The sequence below is a fragment of the Vanessa atalanta genome, chromosome 17 (assembly GCF_905147765.1).
Source record: "Vanessa atalanta chromosome 17, ilVanAtal1.2, whole genome shotgun sequence".
NCBI classification, from domain to species: Eukaryota; Metazoa; Arthropoda; class Insecta; order Lepidoptera; family Nymphalidae; genus Vanessa; species Vanessa atalanta.
Window position 1 is genome coordinate 247,354 of NC_061887.1, and position 27,356 is coordinate 274,709.

The 27,356-nt window shown below is 33.5% G+C and overlaps 3 protein-coding genes across 3 annotated transcripts; 1 reads left to right on the forward strand and 2 right to left on the reverse strand.

The window, feature by feature from the left end:
• Positions 1 to 337: 337 nt before the first annotated feature.
• On the reverse strand, positions 338 to 1,796 carry LOC125070424 (general odorant-binding protein 1-like). The gene is made up of 3 exons (XM_047680292.1): positions 1,646 to 1,796; positions 1,326 to 1,506; positions 338 to 1,066 (listed from the first exon to the last, which is right to left on the reverse strand). Exons 1-3 carry the CDS (start codon positions 1,781 to 1,783, stop codon positions 885 to 887), a joined length of 501 nt encoding a protein of 166 aa, XP_047536248.1. The 5' UTR covers positions 1,784 to 1,796; the 3' UTR covers positions 338 to 884.
• A 2,206-nt stretch (positions 1,797 to 4,002) lies between these two features.
• Positions 4,003 to 17,327, forward strand: LOC125070616 (glucose dehydrogenase [FAD, quinone]-like). Its single transcript, XM_047680564.1, has 4 exons — positions 4,003 to 4,059; positions 14,897 to 15,190; positions 15,369 to 15,681; positions 16,021 to 17,327. The coding sequence occupies exons 1-4, from the start codon at positions 4,003 to 4,005 to the stop codon at positions 17,325 to 17,327; spliced, it is 1,971 nt and encodes a 656-aa protein (XP_047536520.1).
• Positions 17,328 to 19,670, reverse strand: LOC125070421 (glucose dehydrogenase [FAD, quinone]-like). The gene is made up of 3 exons (XM_047680288.1): positions 19,305 to 19,670; positions 18,913 to 19,028; positions 17,328 to 18,799 (listed from the first exon to the last, which is right to left on the reverse strand). Exons 1-3 carry the CDS (start codon positions 19,668 to 19,670, stop codon positions 17,374 to 17,376), a joined length of 1,908 nt encoding a protein of 635 aa, XP_047536244.1. The 3' UTR covers positions 17,328 to 17,373.
• Positions 19,671 to 27,356: the final 7,686 nt, after the last annotated feature.

Consider the following 27,356-nt stretch of genomic DNA (forward strand, 5'->3'; position numbering starts at 1 on the left):
GACGGCTTCTGTAGACTAAGTAACGTCAAATAATGGTAATACTATTATAATTCATAAAATTATATAATAATAAATGTCCATCATACAGCGGAGGTTCTACGACGCCGCCTAAGAAAATATTGCATAAGTCTCATTGGTATCCTAAAAATATAAATATATATGGTCTGGTTTCATAAAATGAATATTTAAAGTGTGAAAAATCTAGATAAACTGAATTATAAATAAATAAATAAGATGACTTAAAATTATTAAATTATTCATGATCATTTGGAATCATTAAAATTAATTATTTTTACGTTAAAAAGTGAAATAAATAAAAATAAATTTACTCAAAGAATTTATTTCTTCACGTCACAGTATTCTAACCACACCTTTTGATTAATATAAAAATAGAAGTAAAGATACAACTTAAGGCTAGCTGACGAACATAAGGAGAAGATAATTATAATTCCATAAAACATTGCCGGTGTCATTTTTTAACCATCAATAATTTACGAAACTGGAGATATTTGAAATACCTGTTATTTTTATACTAAAGAATTTAATTATATAGGAACTATGTTTAACCAAACTCAACATTGAAAGGCCGCACGCGACAATTTTACTTAGCAAAATTAAAAAGGACTTGATAAAGAATAATTATCAACTGTCCAAGCGAGTGGACATAGATTAACGCTTGTTTGCAATCCACCAAATAAATATGATTAAAATAAGTTAGCAGCACTATGTAGGTCTAAGTTAAGTAAACTTAAGAATGACTCAATACATGATGATTTGAATATATAAAGATACGTTTGAACAAAACAAGAAACATAGAAAGTCTATGATATTAAATTCAGAGGAGAGAAAGAAGTTCAAACGTCTCCAGTCATTTATTGATTCCTTTATACTTCGGTCATTATCTCTTCAAGGATGGTCTCCATGGAGGGCGCCCATTTGAGGTCATGTATCTTAGTTCGGAAACATTTAGCGATTTCCAAAGTCTTCATGCAATCGTCTACGACCCCGACGTGAACCTTCTCGCATTCATGAATGATGTTGACCAGCTGCTTGGCCATGTCGTCATCTTTAACAAATTTATAATACTATACTTTACAAGTATATTAATACATGTTATCGTACCTTAACTTCGGTTAACCCTTTAACATGACAAAACAATCCAGTAACTTTAACAATAACAGTTCTTTAAAAGTAACTAAAGTTTAAAATACTGATAATGTTAAAATGATAATACTGATAATTCATCAAATCTTGTATAAGTTAAAGATTGAGGAATAATTAAAACGTATTTTTATTTATATTACAAATATACACTTTGTATGTACCTGCTCCGTGACTCTTAGCAAACTCATGAGCGTTTCCGTGATGGATCTTCATATCATCTGTGATCAGGTCGAGCTTAGACGCCATACACATGATGGCACAGCCCATGTCCCTGTTCACCAGCTCGTATTCCTCTCGCCAGTAGTTGAAGAAGTCTTGAATTATGTGATCGCCTAGACCCAGCTGAAAATATTGACGGTTCATTTGTCCTTTTGACTACATTTAGATATCCTTAGCATACTAATGCTTCATTAGTCCTGGTGTGACTTAAATAGTAGACCATTTTTTTCGAATGATTAGTATAAACGTATGTATTACTTACCTCTTCTTTACACTGATCTAAGGCTTTCGCGAAACCGGTTGTCAATTTCTTCATGACTTCCTGTGATGACGACACGTAGTACACTTGGTAAAGCAGACATACGAAAAAGGTGAGACGCCATTTTGTGTTCCAAGCCATTTTGTGACGCGGACTCAAGTGTCGATATGAATGAGAGACGATATTTTATACGGACATTTGTTCATTCGTGCGATAATCAAGAGTGTGTTGAGTGATCCGTAAATGGTTCTGTATGACATTAACGAGGAAATATAAAATAAATAATATACTCACTTAACATAAAATACTTTACTTACTAAAGACATGTGAGGCGTTTGAAATCTAAAAATATGCTTACTTTCTCAAAGCTATCAATCAAATACTATATACTATACCAAATAAAAAGTGTACGTGCGTAATACGAAGTATGCTTCCTCTAAAGAACTGCACAAAAAGCGATGTAATTGTTAAAATCAAACGTCTGCCGAAATCAAAATCAAAATATACTTTATTCAAGTAGGCTTTTACAAGCACTTTTGAATCATCATTTAACAAACTATTTAAAGTTAAGTTACCACCGATTAAGAATGTAGATTCTACCGATAAGAACCGGTAAGAAACTCAGTAGTTACACTTTTTCAACATCTAAAAATACAGTCATGTTAGTTATATATGTATGTTATGTCTCCTGCCTGGAAATCAACAAGCATTAACTGCACGCTTTTTTATCATCTATATAATCTTGTATCAAATAATAGGCATTCTTTACCAATGTATTTTTTACAATTATCTTGAATCTATGAAACGGCAAAGTTAAAAATGTCTGATGTTAATTAACTAATGCCGAATACTTCCTAATTACAGGCCTAGTTACTTGGTGGAACTTGTCACCCATCACGTATCCTTGTGACGAAATACAATACTTGCAATGCTTCGTTCTAGTTCTGCGTTGAGTGAGCCAGTGTAATTAAAAGACAACGTCCTAGTTCCCATGGCTACATGGCTGATGTAAGGAATTGTTAAAACTTATTACAGAACCAATAGCCTCATATTCCTATTCAATTAGAAAAGCCTATTTGCGCAGTAACTGACCATAAGTCTGAAAATAAGTCTCAGATGTGTTCTTCGCGATGCGCAAGATCGTTGCGGATTTCTGAACGTTAACGAGACTTGGCACTATGATTTAGCTTTAAACAATTAATGTACGAGCGGATGTGCTTTAATTGCTAGATCAAGCATTATAACTGAAATCCTATCTCGTAGCTACCTAGATTACCGGCAATTACACTGCAATTATACTGGTTTTTGTTCCTATAATATAAGTGGGAGAATTAACTTCTGGCAGCAAAGGTTCATTGGTTTAAAACTCTGACGATAGTTCGCAAATGTATTTCATTGGATCAGTGGATTAATTCAGAGTTTTTCGTGATAGTTGCATTTAATAAGACATAAAGCAACTAAAATTTTAAAATTATCAATCATCAGATTAATCTTTAACAATTTGAACTGACTGAACAGAACCCAAGTTAAATATTAGCCATAAAAATCTTTATAAAATGTTGATAAACATATAGCAAACTTTACTCATTGAGGTTACTCCACGATATTCTCCACAACTCACACGTCTGCATTTACGAACCCGCGACCTTTCTTCACGATCTTTAATTGGTGTCTTCTGTTCACTTTTTACTAATACCTCGACTTTTACCTTAAAAATCTGTAAATATCTAACTACATTCAATTATAAAGGGAATGATATTGGTTCCTTAAGAAATTCCTCGCCAATTAGCTCGCATGAAACATCAGAAACATCCCCACTGAGCTTAATTGCTTGAAAAGCGACACGACAATGTGTTTAGAGCGACATTAACTCAAATAGCTGTCAGGTTACGCAGCGCGGGGTGCGCGTACATAGCACTAGACGCTTTGATTGTCATATTCCATAGATGTTATAACGTAAATATAAGTAAAGTATGAACTACTAATAACAATCAGACTTTGGTCTTATTTGAAAGCCTATGTCACTTTTCACCCTTTTTTGTGTGCTTTTTCTCACTCGAAATTTGCATTGAAATTTGCTTATTTTGCTTGCACTTTAATCTATCAAAATCGTAGCTAAATAAGCATCGTATAAGAGAAGGCATGAAATAGTTCCACCACCACTTTGGGTAAAACACTACGTTTAGATAAATAACGCTGTCCAGTTAAACAGCGCGTTTTGAAAGAGGGAGATACCTATAAAAACTAAAACGCTTATTGGGTGTAATAAGATGTAATAATGGACATATCTTTATTTGAAATGGAATAGATCATTTAATAATGTAACGTAACTAAAATATAATCCGTCTATCGACACGACAATGCCACATCACGAGTCGCAATGGAAACACACCCGCTATGATGCGAGCATGTGGAGTGTGAGTCGGAGCGGATTACTCTTCATTACACAGTAGACAAGCATTTGTCACGTTTAAACCCTAAAATACTTTATAACGATGATTAAAGCAAACAAGCCACTGTAATTAAGATTGTGAAGTTGTTTGGTGCGATTGTTCGTCTTTGTAATACGATATCAAAGAAAAACTTATTACTTAAGTGAGTAGAAGCAAATAGTAATATAAATATCGCATTCACCAAAACACACACGAGAGCACTGACTGTATTGAGGAATACTCGTAGTTTGTGCAGCTCTAAGAACTGCGGGTGCGTGCCACGGGGCTCACACGCGCGGGTTGCTCGTTCCTCGAAATCTGTTAAACGCCGCCGCGACGTCAGGTCGCAGGAGTCGGACCGAGCGGTCACCTGCTCCGCGCGAGTCTTAGCGTACGTCATTACTGCTTGAAAAGACTTCTGCTGGGTAGTAGGTAGTCAGCTGGTCCATTCTGGATAGTAGGAATGTTGATAACTAGATTATAAAAACCTATCCGCATGTTCCGGTTGTATCAACTTAGGTGCGTCTTCTGCTGGAAGCTACCATTACTGAAATTGTTGTTTCTGCAAATTTAGTTAAAAAATAAACACTGTTGGTGACTTTGTGAAAACTAATGTTCATTAGTCATAAATCTAAAATTTTACTTAATCAAAAGTATAATACAAGTTGATCAAAGGTAGATAACGCCGCCTTTTACCATAATCCAATTATTAGTTCTTCTTAAACGCAATTAATATAGAGAACGCGTTAGCCACCTTTGATTGTAGAGCTGTTTTAAAGTATCGTCTAGTCTATTGATATATTATACTTTTTTATCTTCACGGATATATATTTAACCTTGTTTAATTTAATTGTTTGTTTTAATTTGATTGTTTAATTACAATTATGTTCTTTCCAACGTGACAGCATACCACCAGCGATATATCAGTTTGCTTACAAATAGCCCATCATTCCTATATGATAACTTCACAATAGACAAAGCTTTATAACTTCTGATGCATGAACATTCTGATAGCCGTTCTACCGTTCAAATGCTCTGGCCAAACCAATTCAATAACAAATAATCCGTTAGAAGTAAATCCAGATGCAAGCCGACAGCTCTAGCCGACGATAAATCCTACAGACGGACACGGAACAAATGATTGGATGGCATGCCAAGTCCTGGCGTGATGCCAACAATGCCTGCATATGTGTGTATTAAAGTGCAAAATGAGATGTGTATATTGGGATACCCTTACTGGAATCTCTTTCCATATCTCGTATTGATGTTAACACTCTTGTTAAATGTACATAACATAACATAAGCAGCCCGTAAATGTCCCACTGCTGGGATAAAGGCCTCCTCTCCCTTTGAGGAGAAGGTTTGGAGCATATTCCACCACGCTGCTCCAATGCGGGTTGGCGGAATACACATGTGGCTGAATTTCGTTGAAATTAGACACATGCAGGTTTCCTCACGATGTTTTCCTTCACCGCCGAGCACGAGATGAATTATAAACACAAATTAAGCACATGAAATTTCAGTGGTGCCTGCCTGGGTTTGAACCCGAAATCATCGGTTAAGATGCACGCGTTCTAACCACTGGGCCATCTCGGCTAAATTAAATTAAATGTATTTATATAATTGTTAAATGTATTTTATCCTAATAAATTAAACTTGACAAGACATAATATATTTATAAATATAAAGTGTGTTACCGGATAATTGCAAGGGCCGATGGTTTATAATAAATAAATCTAGCCGGAATAAAAGCTGACGAAAATTTGAGTTAAATTATACATAGGTACACTAACCACAAAGATTATATATTTTACCGAAATTGTATGCGTTTCATTGTAAAATAAATACTCATTCCAAAATCACAGACTATTGTAAATATAAATTGTGAAAATATTTTTTGCAAGAAAAATAATTATAATCTACTTATGTGCACAATACACAAGAAATATTTCGACAATGTCGAAATTTTATTTTGTGGTGCAACAATGTTGAATTTTCTTTTTGTACAAGGGTTTCCCGTCACTTACCTAAAGATTTTCTATTGTTCTTATTTAAATTTGTCCGCACAATTGCTTTCGGCGGAACTCTGACTTCTGCAACCTTTTGTAAAGAAACTTTAAAAACATGTTCTATTATTGTCAAATTTCTTAAATTTCGTCAAACTACCCGCAGGTAAATCCTCCTTATATATCATGATTAATTTAATTATAATCTGTCTTCTGATGGATAAGAAAACAGTCACCACATGGGAGTGGTATGTTATATAGTGAGAATCGATTGCAAGTTAGTTGCTGTTCCTTCTTACTGAAGGTTTACCGAAACGGTGGTAGCGATGAAATATTGACGATTCAAAAATGCTTTATTCTGAAGTTTACCTAAAACATTTTGATTTAATTCCATTAAAGATTATTTGTTGTTTGCTCAAATATTAATATCTTCAGTACTTAGCAGTTTAACAATTCACATGGTAGTAGAAAATGACTTTACCGTAACGTAACTTGGCCGTAAAATTCTGAGAAATTATGAGAAATTATTTGAGCAGCATACATTGCGTCGCTTTTAAATATGTGATCTTTCCGAATATATTTGCAGATTACTTACACCGGAGTCACCGGATTTTATATATCATATCATTATTTAATATATATATATATATATATATACTTAAATGAATCCGCTCGATTGCACGGCGCTCCGAGTGTAAGCCGTTAATACCACGTGACTTATTGTCGAGTGGTGGTATTGAGGCGCTCGGTGAATGATTATCGATTATTGGCAAAGTTTATTTTGCACAAATAAAAGCAGATTAAGTAAATCATTTAATTTAAATTAATATTTAGAGTTAAATTTGAAAAACGAATGAATAATAAAAAAAACATAGGAAGGCTCGTCCCTCCATCTATTCTATAAATTAAACATTATTTGCAAGGCATTTATTAGTAAACTCCGTTTTCTCCATTCAAGCAACGGATCAATTACGTCGGAAAGAGATAAATTAGTGTTAAAGTGAACACTCAAAAAATGTCAGTGCTAATTACGTCTAAGTATATAATGATTTATTGCAATGTTAAATAAACATAAATCGGCACACTATGGAACATGTTATATTTGAAATTTTAATAATAATTGAGTTTTTATTTTAATTAGGTTAACACAGATCATTACTGTCATTGTATAGCGGATTCAAGGAGGGAGAGGGGTTGGAGTGTTCTAAGGGACTCCAATCCCAAAATAATCTGAGATCTTCAGTTACAAATATAACTTAATAGTGAACATGATACTCAGAATTCTTATTAAAGTTTATAGCAAACAGTCTAGTATTTCCAGTGCCAAAATTTTTAACCAAAGCGGGTCAAAGCTATAATTCTGGCTCTTCTCCGTATAGTATAGTATATTAATATGGTTTTATTTTGGTTTCAGGTAATTAACTTCAATGTTCATAAATGAATACAAGTCGAGGGTGCACTCTGATGTGAACTAGATCAATCTGGTATCATTGAGGTAAACTATTATGTATTTTATTTGCACATTGTGGATTCAATCGCCGGACGAAATTCTCATTTGCAACCTGGGGATTGGGAATTGTCAGTGTTGACAATCTTGTTCCCGGAAAGCACAAGAAGCCGTTGGTGCCTGAATCGATTAAGGGAACAGAGAGTACCCTTGTGTTCGCAGACACACTTGTTCTGTATAATGTGCTCTGCCGTATGTGTCTGCTCAGTTCAACCCCTCAGGGAACATAAACTTAAATAATATACTTACAAATATACCTTTAAGACACACAACTTTAGAATTGCACTTTTAATTACGAGATGAAAATTATAAGATTTTAAATTAACATGGTTATTTTTGTTACTATAAGTATTTGAAACGGGATATTTACCATGTTTTTTATTTTTATTTGGTGGAGCTCGATATTTCGACATTATCTACGGATGTCTTGTTCACGTAAAATATCCTCGTGGTAAATATCCCGTTTCAAATACTTATAGTGATGAAAATTATATTTATTACTGTTAGAACTTTAGTGGGTTCTAATGGAAGTTAAAATCAAACGATTTAACCTCAGAGTAAAAGTATATTCACTTTTTGATACAGCATACACAGCGTTCGTTCGATAATAGAAAAAGTTATATAAAACAAAATATTTATGTAGGTAGGTAAAAAATAAAAAGTAATATAAAATGAATTAGTGTATGCGGAATTGCTATATTTATTTAGTAGGCGCTTCCTGAAGCCGTAACAGTTACTATTATATTTGCAATATACAATCAGTTTTTATTGAACTCGGTCTAAGGTAGCCACAGCAAGTTAAGCCAATATCTTGAAAGCTAACACACTCATATTCCAGACCAGCTCTTTATAACTATGAAGGAGACGCGTAGTTTATTAAATAACAAACAACAAATATTACAATTGTACCCCGATCCAAAGCCTTAAGGTATAATCATAGAATCAACTAAATGACCAATAAAAGCTTTGTCCACCTGTATTCGATCCCGGGTTAATCCGGGACAATCCTGGATCCCAGCGCCCGCCGATGGCGACAGCTGCGTGTAACGACCGCCTTATCTAACTGACTGATCGCTAGCTATTTGTCTGACTGACCCTTAAGACGCAGGGTTACAGAGCTTGTGACACATAGACAGGTCTATGATTATATTTAAATTAAATTAATATTGTTTAATAAAGTTAGATATTTTGATTGTTATTTTATAATTAAAGGTCAAAGATCATTCAAGATCCATATATCTATCAACTTGGAGTACCCTTAAAGCATTAAATTGTTACGAGATTAGTTCTAAAATGAAGCATCATATTTTTTTTTATATATAATTAGTAATTTTATTTTATTTCACTAAAATTTAAAATGATCAATAGCGAATTAAATAAAAGGTAAGACACCTCTATTACATGCACGAATCTCGCTTAAATATTTAGATAACGATTACAATCTTATCTTGTGGCATTTTACTAATTGTCTTGCACAGTAAATTGTTCTTTTTTAAAAAGCTGTTCATGAAAATGTCAAATAAAGAAATGTATAACGTGTTCAATTATGTAAACGAGTTACAATTAAGTAAAACCTTTTTGCGTCAAACCTACTTTGTTCGAAATTTACATATAGCAACATTTTTAATCGCGGGAAATGTTGTACAAACATATATAAGTCGTGTCTGCTCATTGTAGGTCTGTCTTCAGTCCACAAGTAGCGAACATCTTAAGGAATGTTATCTCTAATAGCGGGCATTCGGACACCGGGATTTGCGGGACGGCGCCTAATGGATGGGAATTAACAGTGTCCTTTGTCGAAAGCCGAGATCGCCCAGTGGAGAGACGTGAATCTTACGCAAAGATCACGGGTTCCAATTCGGGCATGCACCACTGAGTTTTAGTGCTTAATTTGTGTTGTTAAAAGATTAACTACTGAGTTTCTTGGCGGTTCTTGATCAAATCTACATTCCTAACCGGTGGTAGCTTACAACCCTATTTGAATCAAGTATATTTTTACTTTGATTTTTTACTGACAACGTAAGAGGTGTGATAGTTCAGAAGTTAGAAAATGTGAATATTAGTCATTGATTCCAAGTTTAAGCTAGGGCAAACGCAATTTTCCAAATGTTCTCCTTAAACAGGCGAGGAAGCCTAAGCCCAGCGGTGCGACATTTACAGATTGTTACTAATCTTACTGGGCGTGTTCCTACAACCTTTTATATATATAATTTATCACAAAGGAGCACCCTACCATATAAATATTTTATTTTTGAATTAGGTTATTTCAAATATAAACGTACCTATATATTTTAAAACAAAACGAAATTCAAACTCTTATACTGTTTGAATAAATAAAATAAGAACTATTACAATTCTTTAAAATACAGTACTGGACTGTAATATTAAACAGTATACAAAATTGCATTAAGTTTTTGGACTCCAGCCAAACATTAAGCCGAAACGATTACACGCACTTTGAGGGTCTGGAAATGATATCACAGCAAAGTGCAACACTTCATACCATTGTCTCTCAGTTGAGTGGATATTTTAATCAAGTATATTAACCAAAGTATTATATTAGTATAATATATTATAATATATCCATTATAAAACATATAATAACACCATCACATTTGTATAAAAACTTCAGTTTATATGCGTTTTTAATTTGCGTACCTTTATATTATATATTTAATTAAGTATATTCCAAAATAACTTAGCTTTCTTATGAAAAAATAATTGTTATTACTTTTTTAATAACTTAATTTATTATTTTTCTTATGTTTTTTTTTTTAAACAACAAAACAACATTCCTTTTCCAGACACGAAACAAATTAATTTGTATAATTTTATATTCAAACGAAATCAAAATAGTAATTGCTTAACCGTCGCGTAATTTATCAACTGTCCGACTTTCTATTTATTTATAAAATCGTTACAAAAGAGTATGATATTAATGCTATCGTGAAGTTTTTGACTTATTACTCGCGTGTATCGCTAAACGCTCAGTTTATTTTATTATCGATAATTTTAAAGGCAATAAATATAAGAGATAGCGATGATTTATGGCGGCCAAGTACTAATTACGGTGTGTTTGGTGTATGGGAGTTATTCTCAGGGCGGCCATATTTAATTATTGTAAATCCAGGATGTCGCGCTGTAAAACTTAATTGTTCATTTCTGAAGATACCTAATATATTTTTAGTATTAATAATAGATAATTAGTTTGTTATGAATTAAAAAAATCTATTTATTTAAAATATAGTAAAATAATTAAATACTTAACAACCCAAAGAATATAGTTTTGTCGTCAATAGTGTTAAAACATAGATTGTGATGCTGCCGGTGATGGGAACATGCAGGCACATTGAAATTATGTGAATCCAAAATAGAGAAAAGGCACAGATAACACGTTTGAGAAAAAATTATTACAAACGACGTTCTAAACGATATTTTATTGAGGAATTTTAAAAGGTTTTAATTATTATTTTAATAATTAAAATCTTATAATTTCTTGCTCAGAGATATTCAAAATAGGATAGTCCGGTAGAAATTTGAGGAATGGCCACCTTACCGCAATGCATTCGCCAAGCTTCCAAGTACCAAGTAGGCGATCCTTTAACGCGAATTCGATTACACGCGTTTAATTTTAACACTTCTTTATTTGGGTCTTCATAGTATTGTTTATAATAGTGTAACATTCATAATTGTCTTGAATTTGTCAGGCGGATAAAGTAAAAAGATCTCTGAATATTTTTTCTTTAATTTTTATATTATTGGCTCGTAATCTATACTAATATTATAAAGCTGGAGAGTTTGTTTGTTTGTTTGTTTGAACGCGCTAATCTCGGGAATTACTGGTTCGAATTGAAAAATTCTTTTTGTGTTGAATAGACCATTTATCGAGGAAGACTTTAGGCTATATAACATCACGCTGCAATTATTAGGAGCGAAAAAAATAATGGAAAATGTGAAAAAAACGGGGAAAATTATTCATCCTTGAGGGCTTCCGTTGCGTCTTTTACTTCATGATACCCTGTGAAGTACCCCAGTATTACGTATGGGAAAGAAATTCATTTTGTAGAAGAAAACGTGGGCAAGATGTTGAAGGATATCCCGGTGTAAAAAAAGACACAACTTTAGGCCGTGTCTACAACATTCATCCAACTCAAACTGAATGTTTTTATTTAAGAACTAGTAGCGTCACCTATCCAAGAGAATAAGAACTACGTAATCCGATCAATATAGTTGTTTCTCTTTACAGCGCTAGATGGCGTTAAACTGCAAAGACATGTTTTTATTTGTTATTATTACTACAGCAGGAACAGTATAGTTTGAGTTGCTAAGAATATCACTTTTTTTTTAAAAGTTAATATGTAATAATTTTACTAAATAAGAATTTATTTTAACTTACCTAAATAATAGGGTTACATATCTTCATTGGCAGCGCCCTATTAAATATTTCATCAGGAACATTAATTACATTGTAATTTTGATAAAATAAAATGTATCTAATCTTAAGTGTAATTATGGAAAACCCATGTAATCTTAAATGTAATTATGGATAAACCCATAATACACGTGGATGCACAAAGTACATATTGATCATTAATCGTTTCGTTTATAATATAAACATAGTAATTGAATATCTTTTTAAGTTGATTACCGACAAAGATTAATTATTTGAAATAGCAACTATTATGAAAATACAAATATCCCTGTTTCCTCTTACGAAACATTATTTTAAATGAGGCGATTAAGTTAATATTTTAAAAAGCCTCATTGGTAGTTAATTTGCATATTTTATTAAAGTACTAACTCGATGGTTTTAATTTATTAGATATGAACCGTTTGCGCTTAGGTATTTATTAGAAGGTCACAAAATAAGCATAAATAACATAAATTGTTTTTAATTTTCTTATAGTTTAAATATAAAATCTTCATACATTTGATTAAGTGAAATATTATGTTGATTATGATGTCGTTGTCTCAGTAACTTCGATATCTCTTTCGGACGCATGTTCCGTCACATCAGGCAAGCTCAAAGACCCATCGTACAGGTGGTGCGGGATAAATTATAGATTTTATAGAAAAGGCTATTGACAATACGAAAAATAAAGTGTCAATTATTGTAATAAGTATATATTATGAGTTTAAAAATGGTTATTTATTAATGAAAGTTGAAAATAATAATTAATTTATTCAAAAATCCATGAATAAAAATTTATTTTTTTAACTTTTGTCACGTGACACAAATCGCTCCTGATTGGTCGGGTTTATGATGACGCCCCTTGCTTGTTAGCCTCGTTTGTCTACTGTATGTGGTTTATATGTGCCACAGATTATAATACAGGCAAGTGACGTCACCGACCCCATATTGCAGCGCCATATTGTCAAAGTAGCGTTTTCACGCGCTATTTAAATATGGAATTTTTAATTTGATATTTTTCAGCAAATATGTACTAGACTTTAATTGGGTTCCTTAACCTCTACTAAATAATATAAAATGGATTTTAAAAACCAGTCAAATAGCCTATTGCTATGTTTGTGTGCTCAAACACTAAAAATGTTTAAGCTCTATGGGTCCAAACCTCGTGATTGGTTTGATTGATTTATAACTAATCATTAAACTAAAGTAGATATATACATTAAAGAAAGAAAATGAGATAAAAATTAATAAAATGTTTTACATACTAACTCACCGGTGAAAACAGATCTGTGATGTTTGCCTATTGGATATTTTTTATTTATAGATGAATCTAATGTTGTCAGAGAGCATTCTATTCTTATCCATTGACTTGTTGTATCACCTACGTAACATAACCAATTTTGCTGCGAAAGCTGTTCACAGTGAAAAGATTCTAAACTTTTTAGAATGTTACTTGGTTGTTTTTTATTCAACGTGTTTCTTATTTAATAAGTCTTTAAAACTCAAGACTTAATTACAACATTCGGTATGATAAAAAAAAACCTAAAACATATTGTCAGAGAGATCATTTGTGACCACCTTTGCCCCATCAGACGATTTTGGGTCACGATTCACAGATAAATAAAGCTTATCGGTCTTACTTTGATCACATAACTTAGAGATATGACCACAACTCTCCTAAATGACCACAAGAACTGGACGTCATAAACTATGTGCGAGCCAGTTTAATTTCCGGTACACGCTTAGCATTCCCTGCCTATCTGCCCCTGGCCTCTCTGTTTGCGATTAAAGAGTGATGTTACTTCAATTTATTGCCATATCTCGTTGTAAAGTTGATCAAATCAAATTAAAGGGTCCTTATCACAAATCAGTGTTTACTTCATTGATTTATAAGCTAAGATCTTAGGGAACGGCAGTTTGTTCGGACAGTAATCATATTATATATTGTATAATTTTTTAATTTAATACGATGTTGTGTTTTTGGCTTCACTGATAAATTATTATTGTTGAGGTGTTTAACTTGTGTTGACAATTTATTTCGTAGTCGACGTTAAAATCCAAGGAAACCTACGGGACGCGGTTGAAAGTCTGCCATTAGAACAGCGTGATAGGCTTCAAGCCTTTTTAATATATTTCACAATCTGTAGAATATTTATGAGCAGTAAATCTAACCATCATATATTTCAAGCTGAAAGCTAGAGGAGAACACAATTGTCATTTAAAATCATTTTGTTTCAACAAAACATAACAAATTAAAGAATATTAATTCCTAATACTTTAGACAATATACACGATAGTATACGGTGGTACATAACAGCACTGATGTTGTACATAAATCATACATAACAACAAATAAATTACATTCGTCATTGAACACCGGAACATTTAATTACATAAGAATTACTTTTCAACTGAAAACTCCGTCCTGTTGCCAAATAACCTTCCGAATACTTAGGATTACGCGATCGAGTGTGCATTCACATGCGTTCAATTCTATTCTCTGCTCAATGGCTTTTAGTTGTGCCGAGTGATTACCTAAATTGTTATACTAAATCAATGATATTTTCAATAATAATATCACCTGTGTCGTCTCTGGTGATTTGAAATGGAGATTAAAGTGTTTCGCAGGTTAGCATTTTACTTAGAAGACTATTTATATACAGCTTCACTTATAAAGTTGTTTAGCAGGTGTCGAGCAGTGATTTCTCTTTTTTATCATAGTTAATTTGATATGTGAAAGAGGAAAGCACATTATTGTTTAACCAAACACCCTCTAAGCAAAGTTTAAATGTAAACAGTCATACGTTTGTAATATTGACGTCGTATTTTACTATGTAACGGCCATTAAGATACCACAACTCGTATGAAAGTGTTTAATTATAATTTGATAAAATCTAGTATCAAAGTATTTTTCCAAAATTGCTTAGCACATATCATCTTAAAGATAAACTCGGTGTTACATACGAAGAATTTAAAGCAAATAACTTAATTTTACACTTCAGTGCCTTCATACATTTGAACGTGATCCTAGGAAGTTTATCATTGGTGAACGGAGATCTATTTTCCAAAGCGACGAGAAGTAAAGCCGATGAGAAGAATGTTCAGAATAGTGTGTTTGATTTCATAATTGTCGGCGGAGGAACTGCTGGATGTGTACTTGCGAACAGACTATCTGCTGTTCCTGAATGGAAGGTACAGGTCTTTTATTTTTCATTCACTTTAATTGTATTATTCACTCAGTTAAAGATCATATCATCCTATAAATGAATTTAAGGAATTTATTTTGATGGTTACAGTCTCAATACCTTAATACGTTAAAATGTATCAATGAGATTCTTGTCATTGTATATATGTATGATTAATATTCAAGGTTTTACTTATCGAGGCTGGTGAAGAAGAAAATATAGATTATAACATACCAGGTGTACCAACAGAAGAGTTCCGTCCTATTCTATGGAATTTTAGAACTGAGAGAAATGGCTTCTCTTGTCTCTCAAGACCTGGTGGTAGCTGTGAAGTCAAAACTGGTAAAGTGTTAGGAGGATCAAGCGTTACCAATGATATGAAGTATACCCGAGGGTCTAAGAAAGATTATGATGCATGGCACGATAATCTTGCCCCTGACTCTGTAGGATGGAAATTTGAGAACTTGATAGAACACTTTAAGGCTTCCGAAGACAATGGTGAGTTAAGATAATAAATAATACTTCAAAGAAAATGACCGCAGGTCCAAAAAAAAGTATCAGGATATGCAAAAAACTACAGTCCACAACCCATGGGAGCAATTACTGTTAATTGATTTTTAATAAAAGTATTGACGGTCTTCTCGACATTTTGTTTAAAAAAATCCATAGAAGAGATTTATATGGCATATTTAATATTAAATGCAAATGTAATTAATTGTAAATTATGAACTATATTTAGATTTAACTAGCTACAACGACTTACATATATTTAGTTTTAATATAAAATTATACTTAATATTATTAGCAAATATTTAGAATATCTAAATGTCTTTTCAGGTGACTACGATGTTCTAATGAACTCTTTCTATCATTCTCGCGGCGGAGAAATGCATGTGCAAAGATTCAAACACGTCGATCGATATATGGAACTATTTCTAGGTGCATTTGCAGAGTTGGGCTTTCGTTCGATTGACATCAATACAAATGTCCCAGAAGCCGCTATAAATAATCAATTTGTTATGTTTAATAACACAAGATTAAGTACAAATAGTGCGTTCCTTAAACCAGTAAGGCATAGAAAAAACCTGACTGTAAAAACGGGTGCGACGGTTACAAAACTTATCACCGATGAACAGGAAAAAACTATTGATGGCGTTATATATGAAGTTGAAAAAGGCAAAGCGCAAGCTGCTTACGCTAAAAGAGAAACTATTTTAACGGCAGGAGCCATTAATAATGTAAGATTACTTCATCTATCCGGCATAGGACCTACAGCTGAATTGGCGAAGCATAATATCTCAGTTTACGTTGACCTTCCGGTCGGCGCTGATTATCAAGATCAAGTAACAACAGGCGGCTTGGCTTTTACATTAAGTGACGTAGCACCATTTACTGAAAGTCAAATCATAGATGATTTTAAAACATGGTTCCAAAACAGAGGAGGGCCCTTAGCCTCACGAGGAATTAACCAAGTGTCAGCATTTATTCAACTTTTTGAAAATAAAAATGGACCTGACATTGAGTTAGCATTGGAAGGTAATTACATAAGAAGCGACAAATTCATGTTAACAAACGTCACCGTACACACAGCAGAAGAATCTAGCTTACCGTTACCATATTACAATTTAGTAATTGTAAATCCAGTTTTGTTAAAACCTAAGAGCAAAGGGAAAGTAACACTAAATAAAAGAAATCCAAAATATGGTCGGCCAGTTATACAAGCGAATCTTTTAAAGGAGTCGGAAGATTTAGATGCAATAATAGACAGTGTTGATATCGCTTTGCAAATTCTTGAAAATAAAGAATTTAAACGTGCAGAGATTAAATTAGCTCCACTTGATCTATTTCCTTGCGATAGATTACAGAATAGAGATCAGTGGAATTGTATAGCAAGACATTATACCAAAGCGATGGGAAATCCAATAGGCACGTGCCGAATGGGTGGAAATAAAACTACATCTGTAGTTAACTATGATCTTAAAGTACACGGAGTTGAAAGGCTTCGAATAGTAGACGCTTCTGTAATGCCTACACATGTTCGAGGTGGAATATTTGCACCAACAGTGATGATTGCAGAAAAAGCTACTAAGTTTATAATGAAAGACTGGAAAGAAAACAAATCAAATTTTTATAACAATCGATGATAAAACTGATTCTTTATTAAATTTTAAGCCTTATAATAAATTTATTTTAATACCAAACGCTTTTTATTAAATCGCTGGCTTTCTCAGCAATCATAATAACTGGAGCTGCTGTAGAACCCCTCGTTATTTTAGGTATTATCGATGAATCGACTACTCTCAAATTAGTTACACCATAGACTCTTAGGCTATTATCAACCACAGACTCTGGGTCTTTTGAAGGGCCCATTTTACAAGTTCCAACATAATTATGCAATGGAGCCGAAAATTGTCTCACTATACACGACCAAAATTCTTCAGAAACTCGTTCATGGTCACTACATTCATTTTTCAATATAGGTCGTGGATCAAATTCGAATTCTGCACTTTTGAATACCTCAGTATCGAATAATTTTACAACTTCTTGTATACCTTCTAATAGTTTCTTTTCATCAGTAGGATCCTTGAGAAAATTAGGGTAAATCAAAGGAGCTCCAAATATGGGATCGGTCGCATTCAGTACAATCTGTCCTCTGCTTCTAGGAGTGAGGAGAGATGTACAAATATCCATCTTGTCGTAGTACATATTTGAATTGTGACCACGAAATCTAAATTCAATATCAGGCGTTTTAAGTATATCTGAGATACTTGTTTCGTAAAAAGCTACGACTTGAAAATTCGTTGAAAGAGGTCCAATTCCTTTCGAATAATAATTCGTTATGTCCTTTAACTTTTCTGGAAAGTTAGATGTAGTGGCGGTTTTTATAAGTTTTATGACAGGTAGACAAACCGACAGATGATCATGAAAATTACCTCCAACCGGTAAATCATTGAAAACTTTAATGTTCAAATATTCTAAGTAGTCTTTAGGCCCTATACCAGATTGCATCAGGAGTTTGGGTGAGTTGATAGCACCAGCACTTAAAATAACTTCCTTCGATGCTTTCACCGTAACTTTAGTGCCGTTTGTAATATATTCTACTCCGATAACCTTAACACTATCTCTATTTTCTTTTAATAAAATTTTAGTGACTAAAGCTTCCGTAATTATTTCAATATTTGTTCTCAGTTTTCGTATTGGTTCAATAAAGGCGTTGTATGAACTTACGCGCTCTCCAATATACGACATTGTCTGTATCCTCATGAATCCTAACTGATTTTTTCCATTTACATCTGTGTAATTATAACCGAGATCATTGAAAGCACTAAGAAGAACATCGGCATTGTCGTCAACGTAAGGGTATCGTCCTACATCTAATGGCCCTTGTGTGGAGTGAAAGAGTTTACTCTTTGATATGTCCTTGTCATAATTCCCCTCTGAGTATTTAAAGTAGGGCAGCACTTGGCTAAAGCTCCACCCTTCATTGCCATTAAGAGCCCATTCGTCGTAATCCGCGGGACTGCCTCTCATGTACGCCATGTCGTTAATTGTAGATGTGCCCCCTAGAACTCTGCCTTGCACAACCTCGCAGCCGCTAGGACGGTTTTGACAAAATCTGAAATATATTCAAGAGATAACTAGTACCGTCGGTATTCGTCGTTTAAATGAACACTATAAGCATTAAGATATAAACTAGAAGATAGCCAAATACAGCTTCCGTAATCTTACCCTTTTTTCGGTCTCATAGAATATTGCCAGTCTAAAGAAGACCCTTTAAATTCACTCGTGAGACCGGGAATTGAAGCTATTTTAGGTTGTTCATGGCCTGCTTCTATAAGTAGAACCTGAAAAAGTAACAATACAAAAAAAAACGTTTTTAAAACAATCTATCAATGCTTCGACTAAAAATGACTTATAACCTATTTGTATTTGTTACACTTATGACATATCATGTAAATATACTAACATTCCAATAAATTGGTTAACCTGACACTAAGCTGCAACAATTAATGACAGACATCTTTATATAATTTTATGAATATGAATTAATTTTCTTTCCAAAATATTGCTTCAATCACAAATAGCATTCATATTAATTTATTTTTTTATAAAAATAGAACAATTTCAATTCGTACCTTCCATTTCCTATTTTCTGATAACCGACTTGCTACAACGCAGCCGGCCGTGCCACCTCCAATGACAATAAAATCATATTCTAAATTCATATAATCATCGTCGTCGTAATTCTTATCGTCTTCTAAAAATTTGTTCCTGTACGCCAGCTTGTATCGCGGCTTATCTGCAAATTCTCTCTTACTTTCCGATTTAAGTAAATCTTTGTTATTACGAAAATAATCCGGCTCAGACCCTATATGGCCGTATAGAGTATGAACGAGGGAAATCAGGAGTATAGCTGTTGGCGCGCACTCGACTCGGCCGTCACATATTTTACAAAGATCTTCGGTTATATTTGCCACTGATGTCATTGCATTTCAATGGGGTTTTGTAGAGTTTATTTATATGAAAACAATCACATCTGAGTGTCAACTAGCACTATATAATATGATTTGTATTAACATCTACGACTTCACTTAAAATGTTACTATAAACATATTTAATACTTCGACCATTTTTTTTGTAAATACACGCACCTCTGAAATGCCTGTTAGTTAACGTGCACAGTAAATAACTCTGTGGATTTGAAAATATATATACATATTTATCTGAAAGTATCCGTTTATTTGTCAATTTTTTAACAGAACTTACTATACATAACTTTTCGCTACTTATTTTGACGGTATACGAAATAATTCTATATACTATGAGTCTCAAACTATGAACCATATCATAAGTTATATTTTTATGACTTTCAAAGTAATTTAAAGACAAACAAATCCGCGTGTGGTAATTGTTAAGGAATTGTTGTTATGTTTACGTTTGCCGCGATTGTTGTTACATTGTTGTCGATTCAAGAATTTCATTCTGTTGTAATTTCTAGTGAATTCTTCGCATGCGTTGGAACTGTAAAGTTAACATAAGGAACTATCGTCGTCTTTATGTTTAAATAGTAATAGGTAATATATTATATTCTCTGTGTTGAAATTTTGCACTTGTGGCGTGTACCTTTTGTAAGAGATTAATATGTTTACAACCTTGTCCTCGTCAATGTCGTTATTTTAGCAATGATTTCAAATTACTGTCAAGGGAGATGGTTTATAAAATGATTAAAATGTATAAAAAATTTTGATAATAAACAAATATTTTTCAAGTGCCTACAAAAATTTTATAGCAAGACTGCACTTTGCCGTAAATATATTTATATTGACAGGGGTTTGCGTTTTAAACCAACTCTAAAAAAGGAGGAGTCTCTTCCGATGTACATGCTTTGTTAATTTGTAGAGTGCAGTTTAATCTGAGATATTTAATGAAACAAATGGACTTTAATTACATGCATCAGTTTACGCCTAATATCTCCATCAATCGGCATACACTACTTCTCACTATTATATCCACTTACTGAATAAAATATCGTTATTATTCAACTAAATTACAATAAATTATCTAAACATAAAAAAAAAAACATCACATAAATTTCTAGTATCTTAATCAAATTGCAACATTGTTAACTTTATAAGCAATTGATTTAAAACCAGTATTACCAGTAAACCAGACTGATTTAATCAGCGATGGTAGGAGACACCGTGATAGACGAGACCCGAATGCTAATTCTATTTACTATCTACTTTGTGTATTCAAGTTTAAATGGTGGAATCCCGCGGCGCCATCAATTACCATTTGACGGCCAAATGGCGCGTCACTCGCTAAATAATATATTGAAATTGTAAATAATTTAAGAAATAAGTAAGTTTTTCGATTTACGCCATTTGGGACCTATACACTATAGGGTCCTTAAATTACATATCCATGAATAATTTGATGACGAGCTGTAATACTGACTTAATGTCGAAATCAACTCAAAAACGACACCTCAGACTTCTGTTCGTGACTATGCAGGGCTGGACCGTAAGTTTAGGGGGCCCTGGGCTAACACTACTTAGGGGGCCTTAAGTAGTGTAAGCCCAGGGCCTGCCTGAATCATATCTTAACGTAGACTTGAATTAAATTAATTGAATGGGTTTGATTAATTACAGGACTCGCAGGGCTGCAAACCATACGATCTATTTAATTTAATAAAGTTATGGATTCTTTCGCATTATCGTCAATTTTTGACTTTCTCTTGACTTAGCTGGGGCCCCCTATAATCCACGGGGCCCTACGGCCCACGGGGGCCCTAGGCTGATACCCTAGGGCCCCCGATAAAAGCCATATGATAGATCTGGCCCTGTGGCTATGATTACTGTCTTGCTTTGCAATCACATTAAAATTATTTTTAATATATAACGATAGCATAAGTTCGTGTTAAATATATAAGACTAGTACAAATTGATATTAGAAATGTAATCTAAATTTAATCCTTCCTGATATTAAAATTTCAAACATACTTGCTTAGCGAATGTATATGTTATGAAATAAATCTATATTCCCAGTTTTCTAGACTCAGTTTTGGCTGTGTAGTGTGTCAGTCAGGACGAACGATTTTTGAAGTTAAAAAATTGTATGTAGTAAATTCACGTAAAAATAATATGTAATACTTTAATGATCAAGATAATCTCTGTCAGTATGTCGTAAATATTTGAGGACCACACACAATGCCCTTATCTTAATTTTGATCTTAAGTTCATCTGGTAATAGTTGCGGTCACAGTTACGGAATTATACAGTCGTTTGTTTTCAACACGAAGCAATTTGTTGTACATTATTATTTTATCCGACTTAGAAACAAAGGCCAGTACGTCGACTATTTTATATAATTGATACGCGGGCGAAAATCTAAGTGTTTAAAATAATAAGACCTTGAATTGAATTTCTATTTTTTTGCCATATGAAGGACGTTTAAAAAAATACAAAGAATCATTAAACAATTAAATTACCATCATAGATATTTGAGATCTCTTTAACCTGGATTCCTTCAAACAAGACGTGAAGAGGCATTTTGCGGGACGGTATGGGGAGGGCGGCTAGGGCAGTTCATTCTTCGTGACTGTACTGGCCGTCTTCGACCTTGAACTCCACTTCGCCGCCTTCTTACCATCAGGTCAAATGGAGTCTTGCCTACCCGGAAATTTTTTTTTTTTTTATTACACACCACGGTCGTAGACGCCATTAAACCTTCGTTAGGTACTCTTGGAAATATACAAATAAATGCACACATTACTCTTTCATACACAATATTATATGATTATCTTTGATTGATTGTCTGCAATTCCTTTCATCTTCAGTAGGCTTCCTCTATGAGTATTAAGCGACTACCTCGTTGGTCTATTATCTAGCTTGTATGGCTTCGAATTCAACACCTAGGTTCATTAAATAATCTCAGTAGCAACAAAGATGTTGGTCCTGCGTCACGATCATATAGTCCTATCGGAATAATATGAGTAAGAGAGAATCGTATGATGTGTTTGTGATGGCAAAAACACTTGTGCACTATAAAACATCTTGCAAGTTACACTAAATCTTTGGCACACATACATCAATGTAGTAGAATATTAAAATAAACTTCATTTTCGTACGACACGTTACATGGCCTTACGTGATAACCGTGACAATGTTTAATTCGTCTGAGATACAATTATCGGCTCAAATTGCATTAAAATTACATGTTACAAGCGCGGTGTCATATGGTACAGGATATACGAACATTGTTTTCGTGACAAATCACAAAGCCGTAGCGTTTAAGAATATTAGTGAAAATTGTAACGGTCCACGCCATCGTGAGAAACGGAAACGACCAAGAAATTATACCTAATTATGCTCTGAAATGTTTGCGTCCTTTCTGAGAAGAAAAAATCTGTTAGATAAGTGTTTTAATGGCGTTAGAGATTGCACGCCTCTTGTACCAACGACTAACTAGGAAATTTAATCGTAAAATAATGTTTTTTTTTTTGCTTTTACTTGCATGTAAAGATTTTCTATAAGTTAAAGTAAATGCCTGAATTAATTGATATTTGAAATTTCACGATTGAGTATATTAAAAATAATCCAATCCTCTCATTAGACGGATTTGAAGTTTATTGCACCGCGCAGCTTTAATGCGACTTGGATAGTTTTTATGTGGATATAGAGGGCCCATTCTATCAACAACCGCAAGAGAACGTATCATAATAAGTTGTCAAGATGAATTGCAAACATAAATTATGCACGTGAAAGTGGTGCGGATTTGAATCCGCAATCTTCAGTTAGGAGTAACGTTTTATAACCACAGGGCCATACCCGTTCTCAAAACATATAATTACACTGAAACAACAACGATTTACCTGGACTAGAATAACTAATGAAGACCATTTCCCTGTACTCCTATCCGCTGTTAATCGTTTAATTTTTTAAATGAACATTAGTTTCAGCCTGAGCGTAGTTCATCTCTGTCTGTGCGCGGCGCTTTAAAGAGCATTTTAAAGCGTCATGGCTTTAACCACATGTGATTATTATTACAGCTAGATCTTGTCTTAATATACCATATTAATATGATATGTTATTTCCGCCACACACACACACAGAAACCTAAACTTTTATACAAATACCGCCTAACCGCTATACTTAGTGTATTTTGAAGGGCGAGTGAGCCAGTGTAACTACACAAGTGGCACAAGGGACATAACGTCTTTGTAACCAACATTGGTGGAACATTGGTCATACAGGGAATAGTTAATATTTTAAAACACCAATGTCTATAGGGACTTACCATCAGGTGGCACATTTGCGCGTTCGCCTGTTTATTAAATTTAAAAAAAAAAATAGCTCAACGGAGCACTACTGTACCGTTTAACGGTGAAACCGCTTGGAGCAGCTTGTTATCAATGAATTGTAATTAGAGTCGTGGTTACTGCGATTGACAGTAATTAACAACTACGAACGTTCGTTCGTGTACGTTTTCATTGCGACGTCGATATTCTCACGTCGTATTTATTTTAACATTGAATAGCGTTATAATGGATACCGTTTTCGTATGAATGGTTCCGTATAACCGGCTACAGGGGATTATAACAATAAAACGGTGCGAATTCCGTTAATAATTATAATTGAGAAATTAGACTAGCGGTCCGCACACGAAACTCCCATTAAAACCGCAGTAAGTATTTAACGTTTAATTATTATTATTGCAACGATTCCAGACAATGCCTTGCCGTATTACATCGTTATGCAATAACAGAACGGCCGGGGGTCAATAAAAAGCCCCGCTAATGAATATATGCCTGAAATTGCAATGCTCGATTTCGTTAAGGGTTAGAGACATGAAACAGCGAATAGTGGAAGTGACATCGATAGGAATTACATTTGTGTTCTAAATTTAAAACTTCAGGCTCAGGTTACCGTCAAAAATTAATTATCTGTATTTTGATTTTTTTTAGATTCCCTATATAGGCTATTAGTGACGGTAACCTTTTATTATTAATAGACCTGGCTTTATGAAATAAATTAAAAAAAAAATCATTCGTTTGCTGGCCTCTTCCAATACCTCTTGCTTTTTTCGTTATTAAATAAAAATAATATAGTTTCCTTATATAAGATATTATTCTAATATTGATTAAACCTTAATTTCATATATATACATATATGAAATTAAGGTTTAAATAAATTATATAAATATAAAACAAATATATATATGTATATGAGTCTAATCGGATATCGGATCCGTTGACGAGATTTTTGATTTTCTTTATAAATTAAACTATTCATTACAATAGTTTTTTTTTCATTAAAACGCAGTCTGTGTTGAAGTGAGCAACTTGTAAAATGCAGATCACGAGGTTGCACCATTACAAAGTTATTGAATAACATTGTTTCCCCGACATAACACGAAGCCAATAAGTAAAGTCAAGTAGTGTTATGCATTAGGGCCCGTCCCCATTCCCACAGAAACAGTATCGGTTCAACAGGTAATTAGGTATTTGCTATTAATCCTTAATACCACAGGTCTCTATAGTAATATTTAGTTCCCAATAAACAATTATTTTGTAATAAATTCGCTTGCAGTTGAAAGCCTACTACTATACTAAATGTATTTCTAATGTACTCTTAATTCTAGGATCAAAAACTAAAAATAGAAAGCGCCATCTGTGATCGTTAAGCCGAACTTTGTCTTTATTAGTTCCGCTATCGGCCACCATAGGCGCTCCGCGGTAGCGTCGTAAAATTTTATTACAAGGCTTAGCGGTATGCGTTTTGTGGATTCACATTGATTTTAAATTATTGGATGTGGGTTCGGTTTCCGGCTATTAATTCGTATTAAGCGTTTCGGCATAGCCTTCCCGCCAAAATAATTACGATCAAACTAGTTTCATTTATAACTTGGCGTTTGGCTTTATTTGAGAAATAAGTCGTTCTAGACGTTATAAGATTTAAAGATACTTATTAACAATATATAAAGATTATATTTTTTTAGAATATATGTCTATTTACGGCTTTTACCAATTCTATAAGTGCGATCGTTTTTTTGTTATGTGTTCACGTGTTAACTATGCAACTGATTATCATACAGACAGATTGACAAAGGGTACCTAACACACGCTCCCACAAGCGGGCGGAAATTATCATTGAAAATTTTTGAAATCATTGATACAATTTACATTTCTACAAGCTGAACATTTCATATACTTTTAAAGAGTTTATAAAAACAATAAATTATGCTCGAAGATTAAAAAAAGTCTGAACCACAGATTGCAGATACCTACTTACATCAAATTTCTACAACATTTGAAGCCAAAGCAAGTACTTGCGAGCGCACCATACTTGTGCACTTCTTCGGTGGTCCCAGTTATACCAATTCCGAGATTTGAAGTCGATTTTTTTAAATTAATCGTACAAAAAATGGAAGTCATAGTCTCCAAAATGAGGAAACGCTCTCGCAGCGGCAAATCGAATCTTAATCGATTCTCTTTTATCACTCGAATCAATCGTCACGCCGTTTGTTGTATTTGGTCGAGCGCGACAAACAGCCCACTGACTGGTATGTTTTACGATGTGTTTGATGTCTCAAAACGTGCTGTTAAATTATAGAAGTGACGTATCTTGGTTAATATATTGATGGTAAATGGTACTGTTCCTCATAGCGTAGTTACACTGGCAACATAACATTACTGAGTATTAAGAAACATAAGTGATAAGTGGGCAGTAAGTACCCGGGTTTGTACAAAAACCTAACACCAAATTCAATACCTATTTACGGACAGCAGTCAGTACTATTCTGTATTTGTCCACCAAGGAATGTCGTCACAGAAACAATATATTAATTTGACAAAGAATAACTAACAAGGGACTTAGTAATCATAATGAATTACATCTGAAATTATAACAGACCTTTTAACTAAGTTAACAACAACAATGATTTTATTATTAAAAATAAGATATTATTAAAAACCAATATACATACATTTGTATTATTAATAAAACGTAAATGTTATCTCAATGAAAAGTTTTATTTGATATAATTATATCTCAGCTTAGTAATAACACTTGGTAGGTTAATAAAAGTCTAATTGTGTTAATGTATAAATATAATCATTAATAATATTTAAGTCACATAACAAGCGAAGAACCTTAACCTGTGGGTCGATTACCGACTGTTGCTTTACAAATTTATAACAAAACACATAATTGAGTCTACATTTGTTGAACGGAATATTAATTACACCGCATAACATTTTAAGCAGGAGTCGCTAGGTTCATTAGTCACAATATAGACTACGTAACGCCCAGTTCCATCTCGTTAATGAATTTTGATAATCACAAGTCGCAAAGTTTTAAGCTGCCATAGATCAGCGGATAAGACGTCACCTGGGCTATGTTTGTGAAGTGTTTTATTTGTGGTTTAGGCTTTTAACTTCAAAGTGAACAACACATTAAGACCCTTATGTAACTAAATTGTACAGCGATCTCAGGTATTTTTTATTATGTATACGATCTTATTTATGTAAATAAATATAATTTAAAGCTAGTAATGGCTCGGGGGTTATCTATTACTTGCGTTAAACTTTTCGTCGAGCGCCGCCCACTGGGATGTGGACGATACATAGTGCGGCGGTTAGACAGGGTGAAAGGTAAGAAGCACCGTTCCAA